General features: G+C 45.1%; 1 protein-coding gene across 1 annotated transcript in view; it reads right to left on the reverse strand.

The window, feature by feature from the left end:
• Nucleotides 1-811: 811 nt before the first annotated feature.
• STUM (stum, mechanosensory transduction mediator homolog) overlaps nucleotides 812-15,803 on the reverse strand; it is a gene marked incomplete at its 5' end in the record, with an annotated part of 97,552 nt that continues 82,560 nt past the window's right edge. Inside the window, one exon of the mRNA XM_025216402.1 lies at nucleotides 812-6,089. Within this exon, the coding sequence (XP_025072187.1) occupies nucleotides 6,049-6,089 (41 nt within the window). The remainder of the gene's footprint in view (nucleotides 6,090-15,803) is intronic.

A 15,803-nucleotide genomic window follows, 5' to 3' on the forward strand; every position in this document is an offset into this window, starting at 1 on the left:
CTAATTAAAATTAAGAAAACCAAATGTGACTGGCAAAAACGACTTCATCTTAAATATTTCATAACTTCTTGAGTGACGAGTTGACCGCTTTTCTCCCTCCATCCATTTGATAAAACGGCCAGCAACTCAGGAGCAGAACTTACATGTAAGTTATACATCCTGCAGCTTGTTTATACCATGCACAGTGCTCTCTATGCCAACATCACTAATGCAATAAAAGCAGCCAACACAGTCCTAATTAAAACACTGTGGTCTCAGAAGATGTAAGGCAGCCCCTAAGAGTTCAGCATTGCCATAGCAACTATCTCCTGATTTTCCTGTCCTTGCTCCAAAACACAGTATGTTTGACAAGAAAAAATGAAAAGAAGGAACCCAGCCAAACCTCAGGAAAACAGCCAAGTTGCCTAAATCTTTTGCACTTTCATCAGGAGACTTTCCACAGCTTTGGGAACCCCACCCTATGGGCCTGTCAGAGTCACCCAGCAGCAGTACTGGGGGAATCCATCAGCTGGACTGAGACTCTGGCACCTGATGTCACTCACAACAAACACACTTGTGTGTCATTGAATGTATTGTGGCATAGAGGTCTGTCCATTTAACCCTTGCAACATTGAGATTTTTCATGTTGCCAGCAAAATAAATCTTTAGAAGAACGTATGTTTTCATAAACTCCAAAGGTAATGGCAGCATCAGGACGCGTTCATAGTATCATAGAATCATAGAAGTAGGGTTGGAAGGGACCTTGTAGATCTTCAAGGCCGACCCCCTGCCTGGGCAGGAGGAAAACTGGGCTCAAATGACCCCAGCCAGGTAGGCATCAAGCCGCTTCTTAAAGAGCCCCAGGGTAGGAGCCAGCACCACTTCTCTTGGAAGTTGGTTCCAGATCCTAGCTGCCCTGACTGTGAAGTAGTTCTTACGGATGCATTGTACAGTGGACTGCAGTCTTGACTTCCTCCTCATTCCTGACCTGGTTATAGTACTGAAAACCAAAGGGCTAGACTCCATCCTAAATTACACCCATGTACCCCAGACAAATTCTTGAGGATTTTTTTGAATGAGGCTCATCCCTAGGTAGGAACCTGGATGAGATGCCACTCCATGTGACTGTAACACAAGCCTGGGGAGCTATGTTCCTGCCTGAGCAGCTAACTCACAGTCTGACTTTGAGTAGGCCACTGCTCTGGTCTGCACCTCAGGTATCTCATCCATAGAACAAGGATAATTGTCCTCCTGGAGCTCGTGGGTTACTGTGCAGCATCAGATTTGTGAAGTTCTTTGCCCTGAAGGAGCTGCAGAAGTGCCAAGTAGTACTGTAGTAAAGCGCTGAGCTGTGCACAATGAGTAGCCATTTGGTTATCTTGTCTATTTGTTATAAATTACTGGGAATAGTTAAGTAATGTCCCTGTCCCAATCAACAGCCCTTTGGGTAATTAACTGGAGTAACAGTAATCCTGGCAATTACATTCATGCTGGTGTCAGATGGTGTGTGGCATCATTTCTGGTGTGATTCAGCACTGATGAACTGGTATGTCATTTGAAAGTGCTGCTGTTGAGGAACCTTCTATTTGGCAGAGTGAGTTACCCATCTCTCCAGCTCAGACTGTTGTGTAATGATAACAACAGCTGGTTTTCTTTGCTAACTGTTCACAGCGCAGTTAAGGAACAGCAGTGACTGATGCCTCTCATGGAAGAAACCTGCTTTACTGCTAACTGCACCAGGTGGGTTTTAACTCTCGAGAGTCGGTGAGGGTTTTTTATAATCTTTCTTCCTCCAAAAATTTGAAGGTAACATTATCCTGTTTGCTCCACACTGCAGGAAATGGTGCCGTGTATTTCAACAAAGCTACATTTCAATAAAGGAGATTTATCTTTGCTGCATGTTCAGCCTAGCAGTGTGGTTCAATGTTTAAGGCATCAGCCTAAGAACAAAGAAGACCTAGTTTCTGTTCCTAGCTCTGCTTTACAACTTTAGTTAAATAATTTCATCTCGTTGTGCCTCAGGGTCACATCCGTAAAATGGGTCCTCATGTCTGTGAAGTACTCTAGCACAGCATTTCTCAACCTGTCGGTCGTGACTCAAAAGTGGGTCACAAGAATATATGAAAGGGTTGTGAACAAACTTTAAAAAGGGATACTCCTTGAAGAGAAAAACATGGGAAACTGTAGGCTTTTCTTTGCAGGCTATCAAGAGTTCCAGCTCAGGAACCAGATCTCTGTGTCTGCCCTTTCCCAGGAGGACTTAGTGAGGCAAATTGTGTACAGGCATGTTGGTACATGGATTGCATGTGTTAAGATACCTGCACACCCACCCCCTGCCCTACACACTGAGGGGCTGAGGCCTGAGGGCAGTGGGTCAGGAGTGAGGGGCACTGAGTTGGGACTGGCCATCTATGTTTACAGATAGGTCCTGGTACAAAAAAGGTTGAGAACCAGTGCTCTAACATGAACAGTATGTGTCAGGACACAGGAAGAGCTAGCTCAGAGCCAACTGGATTGATCTTTTGCAAATGTAGTGTTGTTTCATTTATTCCTGTGTGAGCAGTCCCTATTGTCACTTCTCTTTCTGCACTTGGTCCTCTCGGGAGGACAGAGCCAAGCTAAACATGTTTGTCTGCCCTCCCAGGTGCCATACAGACATAATGGGACATTTTCAGTGGGTCTGCTTCATTTTCCCAAGGAAATGCTGCATTGGCACGTGCATGTAGGCTGGTTAGAGATATCTCCAGCTCAGTTCTCAGACATCATGTGGTCTTTACATGTACCAATAAGCATATGCATGAAACATAACAGGCCAGCTGAAAGTTGGGCATAATGATTGTATAAATACGTTGTTGGCATTATGCGCATGAGTCCTGGGAGAAAGTCTCTATTGCCCTCACTGGGCATGTCTACATATTCATTAATATGCTGTAGTTACTGCGTATTAAGTTTAGTACCTGTAATAACACTGGCATTAGCACTACTGCACAGTAGCACCGGTACACACCTTTTAAATGACGCTAATGTACAGTAAACTAATTCTACTGTGCATTAGCACAATAGCACAGTTTTTGCCATGACGTGCTAATATGCAATTGAATTAACCTACTGCACAGTTAGCACTGCATGTAGATGCTCCCACTATGTGTGATAGTAAGGCCTTTGAGCTCAAGCTAAAATTCCCTGGGTTTAACTGCAAAATGCCTATAATATTTAACTGAAAATCTCTGGGCTCCCACTCTCCCCCCCCTACTTCCCTTGTCAGACAGAGCCTGAATCTATTAACCATGTGGGCAATTTGCTGATTGCAAAGCTAATCTATTTTACCTGGTGTATTATCTGGAGGGCTTAGACCAACTGAGGTGGGATGGAAAGGGTTTTACATTTATGCTGGCAAACCCACATAATTTTGGTTGGTATTTTTTTAAAGCCAACTGCTCTTGCTGCCACTTTAGTCCTTACGAACAGAGATGGGACTGTAAATGGTGACCTGAGCTTTGGGGAAACACTTTTTTTATAAGCAAAATGGACTGTTATCTCCCCTGGCTGAGTGCTAATGGATGTATTGCAGAGTTTACGCTTTAAATCCAAATAAACAGGAACAAAGTGAACTACTGAAACACACTTTTGAGGAGGAGACTATATGGGTGATGTGAGTAGAGGGGGAAGAGGAAACCCTGGCTCCCCAGAAGACTAAAGAAACATTAAAAAGGTCCAAATTGAATCTCAGAATCATAGGGAAGCAGAGCTGGAAGGGACCTCCAGAGGTTTTCTAGTCCAGACTCCTACATAAGGTTGGATCATCCCTATCCACACCATCCTAAACAAATCCTTTATGTAACTTATTAACAAAACTACAGAGTCAACCCTGACACAACCAAAAGACATAACACCCTACCCTAATCAGCCACAGGTAAGGCAGGGGGACCACAGTGGCCAATGTCTTGGTGCTGCAAAAGTTGTTAAAATACAGTAGAGAGATCCAAGGAAGAGGGCATTTGGCTGAAGGCCAGTTGCACAAATTATAGCAGGGAAGAGAGCGCTTGGATTAAGATACCTGCTTAGTATGCCACTGCTAAAGGGAGCTCACGCTCCTGCCCATGCTTCCTGGAGTGATTTTTAGACTCTGCATCAGGGGTTGGCCACCTAAGATCTGCAAAGTGATTTTATCCCACTCTCCAAACATGTTGGTGCAAGGACCCGCCATCTAGTGGCCACCTCCCTTACCTGCCACCTCCAGCCCAAGGAGGACCAAGTTGTGTTAATTCAGCCTGCTCTTACTGAAAGGTTGCCAGCCCCCTGCACTACACTACAAAATGCAGGGGACCCATGACTGTTCAGAGCAAGTCTAAACTGCAGTCTATCTAGCTATGTCTTTGTGTTTGCTGTGCACTGCCTTTTTAAACCTCGAAGAAGCCTGCTATCTACACGGCCAGGCTGCCATTTTGTATTCAATCCACTACAGGCTATCATAGACAAGAGGCACGTCCGTGGTGTGCTCCCTCACCGATATCTGTTCTCTTTACAGCAAAGTCTGTTCTAACTAAAAGTATGGGTTTGCTTTCAATGTCTGAAAAGATGTCATACAATTTGAATGCAAGCAATTATCAGGAAGGGGCAGCTAGACTGAAAGCTCTTGGGAGATGGGATGCTTTTCTCTAGCCCCTTCCCCACTAGCTTTCCACTGAAGACATGAAGGTGAGTGCATGCATGTGTGTGTGAAAGAGAGAGAGAGACAGGAAGAGAGAGAGTCAGTGACAGAGTCTTACAGATTGATGCATGTCCACCATATTTTGGTGCACCTCCATTAAGGCTACGGGGTTATTTTAATTAATTTGCTAAAAAGACTAATTCTCCCTGGGTGAGAATGGCAGCATCATTGTGCACCATGCCCTTGAACGGCCTGTCTTGTCTCTCCAGACTGGAAAGTAACCTGGCCAACACAGTTCCATGCATTTCTTACAATGCACTCACCATGAGCGTGGTACGCAGAAGTGCTGAATCCTCACAGCACCTCTGAAAATCAGGCCATGTAGCCTCTTGCAAATTCCATCCTGGTGTGCTTAACTAAAGGGCCTGGGGAAAGAAGTTCTTTTCTTTAGCCAACACACAGACACAGCATAGGCAGTAGTGCAAGCTTCACTGTACTACTGGTCTCTTGACTGGGACTGCTAACAAGATGCCCAATGAATGCCATCTGTTGTAGTTGTCTTTGAAATCCAGGCACTTGCCCATGGGGGAGTGGACCAAGACTGCCCCCTCTTTCAGCACAGGCCACAAGACACACAGTATAATAATTTCTAAAATACAATGATATTTATCAGCAAGTCTCTTTCAGCGGCAGGGGCTGGGGCAGGTGCAGGAGGGCCATTTTATTCCCTGTAAATTCCAGGTTCAGCCAGAAGCTATAGACAGCACATAACCTCCCCCAGCCCACCCCGAGCACAAAGCACGGATCACACAATTGAGTACCAGTCCTTTGCAAGTATTAGTCTGGCACTGGCTGGCAGTAGATTCTGCCTCTTCTCGGCTTTCAGCGGGTAGGAGGGCAGGACGTATTCCCAGCCTGAGTCCCCTTAGCAGTTAAGTATGATTTACAGCAAGCAAAATCTCAGGACATCTGCAATGACAGAGCTTCAGTGAGCATCATAAACACACGCACACACACAGAGCAGGAAAAAGGCTGAGTTGCACCCCTTTGCTACCACAAAGCAGTCAAGAAAGAGCTCTCAGGAAACAAGGTACCATTCAGCTTTTGCTTTTACATACTGTACAGAGATCTATAAATAGCTCCTTGGCATTGATATTCACAGCTGGGATCCTTCAATGGTGAATTATAAAGGAGGCAAAATGTCTCCAGCTGCTTCCCAACCTGCAGATGAAGAAAGCAGAGACCCCAGCTACCAGATCTCTTGTCCCGGCAGCCTTCCCAAGTGCCCTCTTCCTCAGCGATGTCTCACTCTAGCAATGCTCTCCTCCCTCCTCCGGACTGGTTGCCCATCATGACATGTTGACTGTGCCAGTCCTAACCTGCGCCGCGTTTTGCTTCACCTCCGGTTCTAAAAGGGATCAGTGCAGGTCCCCATCTGTTGCTCTGCACCGCCGCTCCGCTGAACAGACAGACGTGTTGGTAAAAAGAAAAAAGAAAAGAAAAGAAAAATGAAAATGAAAAAGGTCCTTGTGCCCACAGCTGCCAAACGAAACCTGGAAACCTCTTGTCGTGTTCCTCGGAACACGCTTGTCCCAGCCATTACAGCTGCTGTGGGATCCCCTGTTCCTTGTAGCCTGTGAGGGGGAGGGAAGGGAACACGATTAAAATGTTGTTTTGTGGTTCAAAGCCTTGGCAAGCTTTACACAAGCGCTAAGTCCTGAGCCTGCCCTGCTTCAGAGCAGCTTCTGAGATAGGTCTGGACAGCCATCATGTTGGCCAGATGAGAGGAGTACTTGGCTTAAGAGTATGCACACGAGACGTGCTGATGTGACCCATTTGGAGGTGATGCAAATACTGACCGATGTGATTCCCAAGTTCTGCCCAGAAATTGGAAGTGGCTTGACCTGAATTGTTGCTCCTACAGCTATGGTTGCATTAGGGAGGGCTGGGAGGCACAGTTTGTTGTATGCACAGCTAGCTTTAGGGCAACAGCATGGTGTGGAGCAGCAGCTGTGATTCCCTTCTCTGGTGCTCTCAGAGCACTATGGTTGAAGACAGGGCCTGAGGACCCATTCAAACTCCTGTCCTGCCAAGCTAAACTCTCCTTTTGCTATGTCTTTTAGACTCCTTCTAGTCCTCCCTTAAAATCCACCTCTGTTATGACATCTACAAAAACTCTTGGCCATGATTAGGTGTGCTGGCAGTGCTGTTTATTGGAATGATCGTCATCATCTCTCTGTTACCTTGGGGTTTCTCATCTGTTTGTGGTAGCTGCCAGCAACTGCTCATGATAAATGCAGACTTTACACTCTTTGGGACAGGCCTGATCTTATATTTTTATGACTGTAGAGCAGCAGCCAGCAACCTTTTACTGGTGGGGTCTAGCTTAGGTCGTAGGCAAACCAATTAACTAGGATGCAGTTGCCACTGCTGGCACCTGGGTCAGCACAGGGAGCTCCCAGTTGCCTGACTGAGATGCTTGCTGCTCATCCACTACTGCTTCCCAGTGGCTCTGTGGGCTGGGCTGTAGGTTGCCAACCTTTGCTGTAGAGTGTCTTGCATAGTGGAGCCCTGACAGGGGCATCTAGGAGCTACAGGTAATGCTGAAGATGATTTTTTGGATGAATAGTTCATTGGCTAAAACCCCCCCACACAGTTTGGAGGCTCTTACAATCATTTGTGAATACAGACTGTATTTGGTAAAGTGTTTCTGTGAAAAAACAAAGAATAAGGACGTTTTGGAAAAGTCAAGCTGCCAGGAAGCCATCAAGCCAGGAAATCAGTTCCTCACCCAGTTCTGAACCAAAGTGGTCAGAATGGCACCTCTTTCACTGCATGAGCCATGGTGCTTGGGGGGAAAGCAAATGTCAGCGCCCTGCCCGCCTCATGGGAGCTCACTGAAAGAGGGAGCAACCCTCACAGCAGCAACCTCTGGATCTTCAAAACAGATTTCCCAGTGGCAAACTCACTGCTTGTTCACAAAGGGATCACAGAAGTGGCTCTATACATGAGGAATCAGCTTTCCCCAAATTTTGCTTTGAGTTTGGGAATTGAACCCATTGTGAAGCTTAGCTGAACCCATGTAGTTTTGACTGGTTTTCATCCAGAGCCACAGATCAAGCCAGGCTTGGCTGAATCTTGGCTTCCAGCAGCCCACTGAAAGCTCTGTGAACTTCTGTTTTCTTTCTAGGAAGCTTGTATCAAGTGCAGGCTTTGGAAGCCAGGTGAATATCCCCAGTGTTTACAATGAAGGGTTTGCACAGCTCTAGTTTTCAAACAGTGACTCCCTCAGCAGGTTTTCCCTCTGAGATAATGAATATCATACAGAGCACAGTTGGACTTCTCCATCCCATGTTTCAGGAGCCACATGCCTTATGCAGTACAGAGCACAGTTTACATTTGGGGGGCATCAATTTCTCTGGTGTTTGACAGGTCTTTTTTTCTTTTTTGGTCTTGTTAGTTTTCCCTGCACCACCACACCTACAGTACTGACTGTAGGATGTGCAGCAAAAGGTCAGCCTGGAGAGGTTGGGGTGCTGCAGAAGTGTGCAAGATAGATTAAATGTCTGCGGTGTTCTCAGTGCTGGCTGCTTGCACACTAAGAGCTTCCTGTAAATGCTAACTTTTCTGTTTGAATTATCGCGTGCATATATGTAGGATGACAACATAGAATTAAGGGAAATGCAAGCCTCTATTACCCCCAGGGTGTTTCAGCAACTGCTCTTTCTAAACAATGCTGGATGGCATAAAAGCTTCAGTGGCAACTTCATGTGGGAGGCTACCAAAAAGTTTGTATTTTCTTTTTCTCATTTAAATTTAAGAGCATCAGTTTAACTTGTTTCTGTTAAACTCCACATTAGTTAAATTAATGTAACCCTTTGTGCAGATGCTCACATATTGGTTGGAAATAGTTAATCATTTCAACATGCACCTCTAAACTTACATGTGCAAAGTAAGGTAATATAAAACCTGATCTGTACTGACATGTGTAATTGGTGTAATGATCTCATTTAAGAAACAAAGTTTCCTACATTTCAGTAGAAACAATTATACCAGTAAAAGCTGGCAAGTAGATGGGGTCAACAGCATAAACGAGCTTGTTATTCCTCTCGTACAGGAGTAGCTAGCCTGGAATGCAGCATCTTGATGTCAGTATAACTCCTTGGTTTTAGTACTTTGAGCAGATTAATATAGTTAAAACAGTATAGTTTTCTAGTATTGATGGCCCTTAGTTAGGGCTAATTCAATCTGAGCGTGACCACCCACAGAACTGCATCAATTTAATTCTATCAGTTTAACATCGCACCTTTAGGTAAACTGATGTTATTTTGCATGTAGGCCAGAACCCAGGAACTAAACCACACATGGGACCATCCTCTTAGGTGATTTGGAGATGCCTGCACACACACATGTACACACACGCACATACACATACACAGAGACACATTTTGGCAGAAAGTGAAAGCCTATTGAGGCAAGAGGTCTGTACCTGCGGCAAAGGGACATTGGCTTCAGTGGGAGTTTGTCTGAGGAGGTAAGTCAGAATTTTGCCCAGTGGAAGTTAACAGGCATATTAGAAACAAAACTTACCTTGTGAAACTTTGATGATGGACAAAAGGAAGCAAAGGAAACATGAAAGAAAGAGAGAGGGAAAAATATAACTGTAAAGGGACTATTCAAAACATAAAGAACCAGAAAAGAATGAGTAAATTGAGGCTGCAGAGTAAACAGAGAACAGCTGCTCTACAATTAAACATTCACACAGATCTAAACATTCTGTGGCTTTATGTCTGTATTTAGCTAAAATACTTACATTTCAAGTAGCTGATTTTAGTTGGGGATTTTGTGTGCGCAAAATCAAGTAGTTGATTTTACTTGGGGATTTTGGGGGGAGGTGGGGGGATCCTCAGCTTGAACATGACTGGACCTGGGCTGTAGAGTTGGGAATGGCACTTCATAAACCAAGAGGTTATCTGACAAAACCTAAGGCAGTAACACTGTGAAAGTGTGTTGTGTTGGCTGAAGAGAACTGCTGAATTGGGGGCATCGGGAAGCAGAACGCTATCCTTACAGGAAGATACATAGTGTGAAAGACTGGAAAAGACAACTCCTGGGTTCTTCTGCCACTTAGGCAAGAATTAACTGTAGGCACCAAGTAAATCAGTAGCCAATCTGTGCCTCAGTTTACCCATTTTGTACAAATGGGACTTAGACTAGAAGAAATGGGGTGGGACTAGATGACCTCCGAGTGCCTTTGTAACTTGATGATCTTAGGATAGTGCCTAGCACTTGGTTAAAATGATCAAAGTTGGGTTATCGTCAAAGTTGGTAAAATACTTTAGGGACCTTATAGTAGTGTTAGAGTGATGTTGCAGCTGTGACGGTCCAGGAAATATGTGAGAGGCAAGGATTTTTGTGGGAAGTAGACTTTACTGGCCCAACTGCATGGTTGGAGCTGACTTAGACAAGCTTTCAAATGCAGGGCACTCTTCTTCAGGTTTCCCTCAGGTTTTAATCTTTCACTGCACCTGCTTTCTCCTAAGACCTGAGGAAGAATGCCTTGCATTTCAAAAGCTTGTCTAAGCCTGTCCCAGTTAGGCAGTTGGGCCAATAAAAGATACCATCCACAAAAATCCTTAAGAACCTTATGTTACTGTAGCATCAATCAGGACTGATTATGAGATCTCAGAAAGGACTACTTCCACATGCTGTCCTCTGGATGGGTAAACCTTAGAAAAATAACTATAGGTCATCCTCAACATTTATCTCCTCCCAGGAACGCTTGTTTAGTCAGATAACTGGCCTCTCTTTTTCTATTGTGGACCTCGAACACCCTCCCTATCTGAGCTTTGCTTTGACAGGATGGAGAAAAGACTTTCTAAAGTCCCCTATTATGCCCAAATACAGTAGCTAGGTAATTCTTCAGTGTGGTTAGCGGGCTCTGAACACTATAACTAGCAGAGGAGTGATGAGTGGACAGCAGGATTACAGGTATTTCCTTATTACCTGTTGGGAGTAAATCCTTGAGAATCAGATTGCTGTCACCTATGCAGCCTGCTACAAACTAGCAGTGAGAGCCCGCTGCAGCAGGAACATCAAGCATTCCTTACGTTAGGCAACATTACCATATTTATTCACATACCACATGCCCCTGAATAAGTTGTGTACCTTGTTTTGGGCAAACAGAATGAAGAAAAACATATTGTTCTTTGACCAAAGAGATGGGGAGCAGCCAGAGACTTGCTTGCCATTGCAGGGGCTGCAAGCGCCAGCTGGGCAGAGCAGAAGCAGAGTCCTGTTATCAGCCTCTCTCCTTCCCCCAGTTAAGATCCTGCTACTGCAACAACAATGCTAACCCTATTACAGCTGTAGCCTAACCAAAGGCAGACCAACACTGTTATAAAAAAGCTTAATTAAGTAGTGGCTGTGAGGGGGTTAAGTCTGTAGTTGTTGGTTGCACAGCAGGAAGAAGAGGGGATAAGAAAGAGGAATCTTGCTCCATGCTACCCAAGCCTCCAGCCCTGGTGAAAATCAATCTCCTTGTTTAAGACACACACCCCAGTTTTCCATTGCTCATTTTTTCAGGGAAGGTGGATGTGGTATGTGAACAAATAAGGTATTCTTGGCACAGCCACATATGTTGCAAGTGGAGGATAAGAGGCTGAGTGAGAGCCTCTTTACAAAGGGCTTGGTAGAGCCTTTTTGCTGTGGATGCTTGTCCAGGGCGGTCTGGGGGAAACCCAAGAGCTCAGTTCACACAAACAAAGATTTAGGGGTACATCTACTGTGTAGCCTCTACTGCTGTTGTTGCACAGGCACCCCCTAGCATAGACGCAGCAGGTGATGAGAGGGATTTTTCCCCTGCAAGTGTAGCTAGGGCACCTCTGCAAATGATGTAACTTAAGCTGATGAAAACACTCTACTGTTGGCATAACAGCTTCCATATCAGGGGTTTTGCTGGCATAGTTATGTCAATTTGCCATGGCCAGCTAACAGTTTCATTTCACTGTAGGTCTGTACAATCTCCTCATGAATACAACAGATACACAAAGACTTTAGCTCATAAACACAGCTCGGCAGCTAGCCACATTTAAAGCAAGAAGTGGGACAAAAAGAGATGGGGTGGGGAGGTATGAAGAAGAGGAAAGACAGAATCAATAAGGTTATCAAAGTGTTCCCTTCAAGCCCAGCAAACTCTTTTTGCTTTTACAGCCCAAGTAAACCAAAGGGCTGTTGCAAATTCACAAGGCAGGTGAGAGAAAAATACCTGTTTAGTATCTAATGAGGCCAGCTGGCAATTCATTTGAATTAAGAAAGACGGTGGAAAATGTCCCTTAAATGTGAAATTAGCAGTGATTATAGATTTCATAGACATCAGGGCTGGAAGGGACCTCGGAAGATCATCGAGTCCAGCCCCCCGCCCAAAGGGCAGGAAGTCAGCTGGGGTCATAGGATCCCAGCAAGATAAGCATCCAGTTTCATCTTGAAGGTGTTCAATGTAGGCGCTTGAACCACCTCCGGTGGCAGGCTGTTCCAGACCTTGGGGGCTCAGACAGTAAAGAAGTTCTTCCTTATGTCCAGCCTGAAACAATCTTGAAGTAGTTTGTGACCATTCGACCTCGTCATCCCTTGGGGCGCTCTGGTGAACAAATGTTCCCCCAGATGCTGGTGGTCACCCCTGATAAACTTGTAGGTGGCCATCAGATCACCCCTGAGCCTGCGCTTTTTCAGGCTAAAGAGCCCCAGGGCTCTCAGCCTGTCATCGTAGGGTCTGCTTCCCTGACCTCTGATCATGCGCGTGGCTCTTCTCTGGACTCTCTCAAGCTTCTCCACATCCTTTTTGAATTGTGGAGCCCAAAACTGGACGCAGTACTCCAGCTGCGGCCTCACTAAGGCCGAGTACAGGGGGAGAATGATGTCCCGGGATTTGCTTGAGAAGCATCTATGGATGCAAGCCAGCGTTTTGGTCGCTTTACTAGCCGCCGCATCGCATTGCAGGCTCATGTTCATCTTGTGGTCAATGATGACCCCCAAGTCTCTTTCTTCCATAGTGCTAGCCAACATAGCACTGCCAAGCCTATAAGGATGCTTATAAAACTGAGTGCAATTGATACTGCTTCTTTGATAAAGTGCAGCATAAAAAACACAAAAGCATCCTCTAAACTGTCTTTGTTAAACTGGTTCCCCCAACACCCACTCCTCTCCACTGGTTTTACAAAACCAGGCAGTGTTATAACTTGCTAAAGATTCTAGCACCAGGTCCCAGACAGAAGGTCAGTCTGCCACAGTGTTACACTGAGAAATTTGCAAAGCTGGCCCAACAACACAGCTCCATCCTCGAGGTCTAGGAATTCATATGCAGGCAGTTCTGCAAGGTTTCCCACCCTGGTTCCTACTGTGGGGGCTTCTGCAGGATATTAGTACTTGCAAGTATCTTAAGTCTCTGCAACTATACAGCTATTTAAGTACAAGGCTCTCAGATGAGGCAGACAGTCAAATGCTCTTCTAGTTTCTTCTGTAGCTGAGTGTCGTGAGAATAAACTCTGTAATCTTTCCCTGGAATAAGACTATGACCCCTCTAGTGCCTCGTCATCACACCACACTCTAGCAAGCTAAATTTGTTACATCTGTACTAGCATCCAAAGCTGAAATATCAGGCACCAGTCATAAGTGAAATGCATTGGCTATGTGATACGGTAGCTCAGGATCAGAATAGCAGACAAAGTCACAGTTCAAGATACAAATTACCATCATACAACTAAAGTCTGTCTAGTACATTTGTATAATAATGCTTGCACTTATCCTATAAAACTGGCACTAGTTCATCACACAAAACCCAAAAGCAAAATGCTGGGTCCGGAACAAGGACCTGGGACCCCCTATATTCTTGTCTCACTTCATTGCTGGCCCTTCCTGTTTTGCGACATGTTGCGGTTTCTGAGGCCTTTAGACCCCCACTATCTGATAGCGGACAGTGACTATCACACAATCCATGTACATGTGATGCATCTGTAGTCCTTATGGAGCTAGGCAACTTAGCGTGAGGAAGAACAGACTAGATCTGGGTGCAATTTTTCTAACAAAACATTTTTCTTTTTCCTAAAAAAATAAAAATGCAGATTCTAATAGACCAGACTATTTTACAAATGTGTGGTGGTTTTGGCAAATTGCTTTAGTTCACCCGCCCCCATAAACATGAAACATTTCATTTTGACTCTTTTTTTTAACAATACATTTTGATTTTTTTCTATTCAAAACCATGCTTCAGTTTGAACTTCAGTTTTATTTTAACAATTAAAATAAAAACAAAACAGAACATTTCATTTCAGGTTAAATGACATGTTTCATTCAACCTATTCTATTTTTACTTCTTGAGTTTTTTAAATTAGTTGTTTTTTTATAATCAGCCCCAAACAAAACACATTTTGATTTTTTATATTGTAGGTGAACTGGGAAAAAAAATCATTTATTTGCACAACTAAAAAAAGGGACATTCCCATAAAACAAGCCTATAAGAAGATCTCACAAGCCCCAGCTTGTCCTTGTCACACTGTCACTGGTTATTATTCTATATGTTACACTGGAAAATACAGTTTGCTTCTAGCTTCCTTCACCCTCCTCATTCACTTGCTGAATTCTGCTGTTATGTTCTGGCACCCCTTAGCCAAACCTAATCACATGCCGCCTCCTGCTTGGCAGATGTATGCTTTTCTCTGAGATAGTATCTGCCAGATCTTGAATTTACCAACGGAAGCTAAATTGGCAATGGGAGCAACTTGTAACAGATGCTTCCAAGCTGTACTTTTTTTCCTAGCAACAAGGCTGGAGAATTAATAAGAGCCTCCTGAGACCCATCCTTTCTGCCTGGTGCCCAGATGATGGGCACTATACCAACCAAAGACAAATCCCCAACTTCAGGCAGGTGTGTCAGTCTGAATCGATACTTTCTTGCCTTCAGCAAATCTGGAATTGTCACTAGACCAATTCAGCACTGAATGTGGTCAACAAAGGAATGGTAAGTAGATAATAATCTTTATTAAATTGCACAGAAATCAGGCAGGATCTCAAGTTATATATAGGAATCACTTCATCCATCCCTGAAACATAATCACCTCTCAGGTGGAAAATGGCATCTGTTTAATAGCTCATTGTTGTGTGATAGTAAGCCTTTTCGGGAATGGACTATCTTGTGTTTGTACAGTGCCCAGCACCCTGGGGCCCTGAGCCTCACAGATGCCTTATGTATTACTGCTTTATAAGTGCTACATATTAATTATTGGTTCAATATGGGCTATGCCATTAATTAATCTGGAAGCTGAAGTTGGTATAAAACACAGTAGGCTGTTTTGTAAGTGGCATGTTTGGAGATCTGGGATGTGCTTCCTATTTTTTTTCCTGGGAAAACTTTAAGGAACTGGTTTTGATCTAGGAAACCTTTAGTGGCCAAGCAAGTGAAAATATCTCTCATCCCTTGTCATATTGCGCTTGATCTGGTCAGCAGAGATAAATGAGCTGGGGCACCTCAAATAAAAAGGGAGGGAGCTAATGGTAGGATGTTTTCCAGGAATAGCCTTCAATTTTAAAGATGGTGTTAACTAAGTGGGAAGATACAACTGGGCTGCTAAGGAAGCAAGTGTATATTCAAACCCAGGGGTGGGCAAAATATGGCCCGCAGGCTGGATCTGGCCCACAGAGGGGCTTTGTCTGACCTGCAGCAGGTCTCTCGGTCCTGCCTGGCCCAGGCACCGCCCGCCCATGGCACGTCCTGCCACCTCCTGGGCACACAGTGGGGCTGGGTTAGCTCTGCAGCTCGACTGCCTTTCTAGGCAGCCCAGGCAGCAGCAGCACCATGGTACTAGTGGGGACCCATGCACACAGCCCCAACCCAGCTTGCCCCATGCCTGCTCTGCATTCACCCACCCAGGCTCAGCAGCAGCAGCAGCGGCAGTTGCCAGGCAGAAACTGTTCCTTGGTGTGGGGGAAAAGCAGCCCTTCCTCCTTGCTACTGCCGTGTCCTTCCTGCTGCAGCTGCCTGGAGCCCACGCTGGGCTGCCCTTTGTCTGCTCTGCACTGCCACCGCTGCCTGGCTGGGCAGCCCGGAGGTAGTGGTGATGGCGGTGGAGACGCAGGGTAGCCCAGCTCAGGTTCTGGGTGGCTGCAGGAGGAAGGGGTG

Source organism: Alligator sinensis, unplaced genomic scaffold, assembly GCF_000455745.1.
Source record: "Alligator sinensis unplaced genomic scaffold, ASM45574v1 scaffold138_1, whole genome shotgun sequence".
In the NCBI taxonomy this organism is placed as follows: domain Eukaryota; kingdom Metazoa; phylum Chordata; order Crocodylia; family Alligatoridae; genus Alligator; species Alligator sinensis.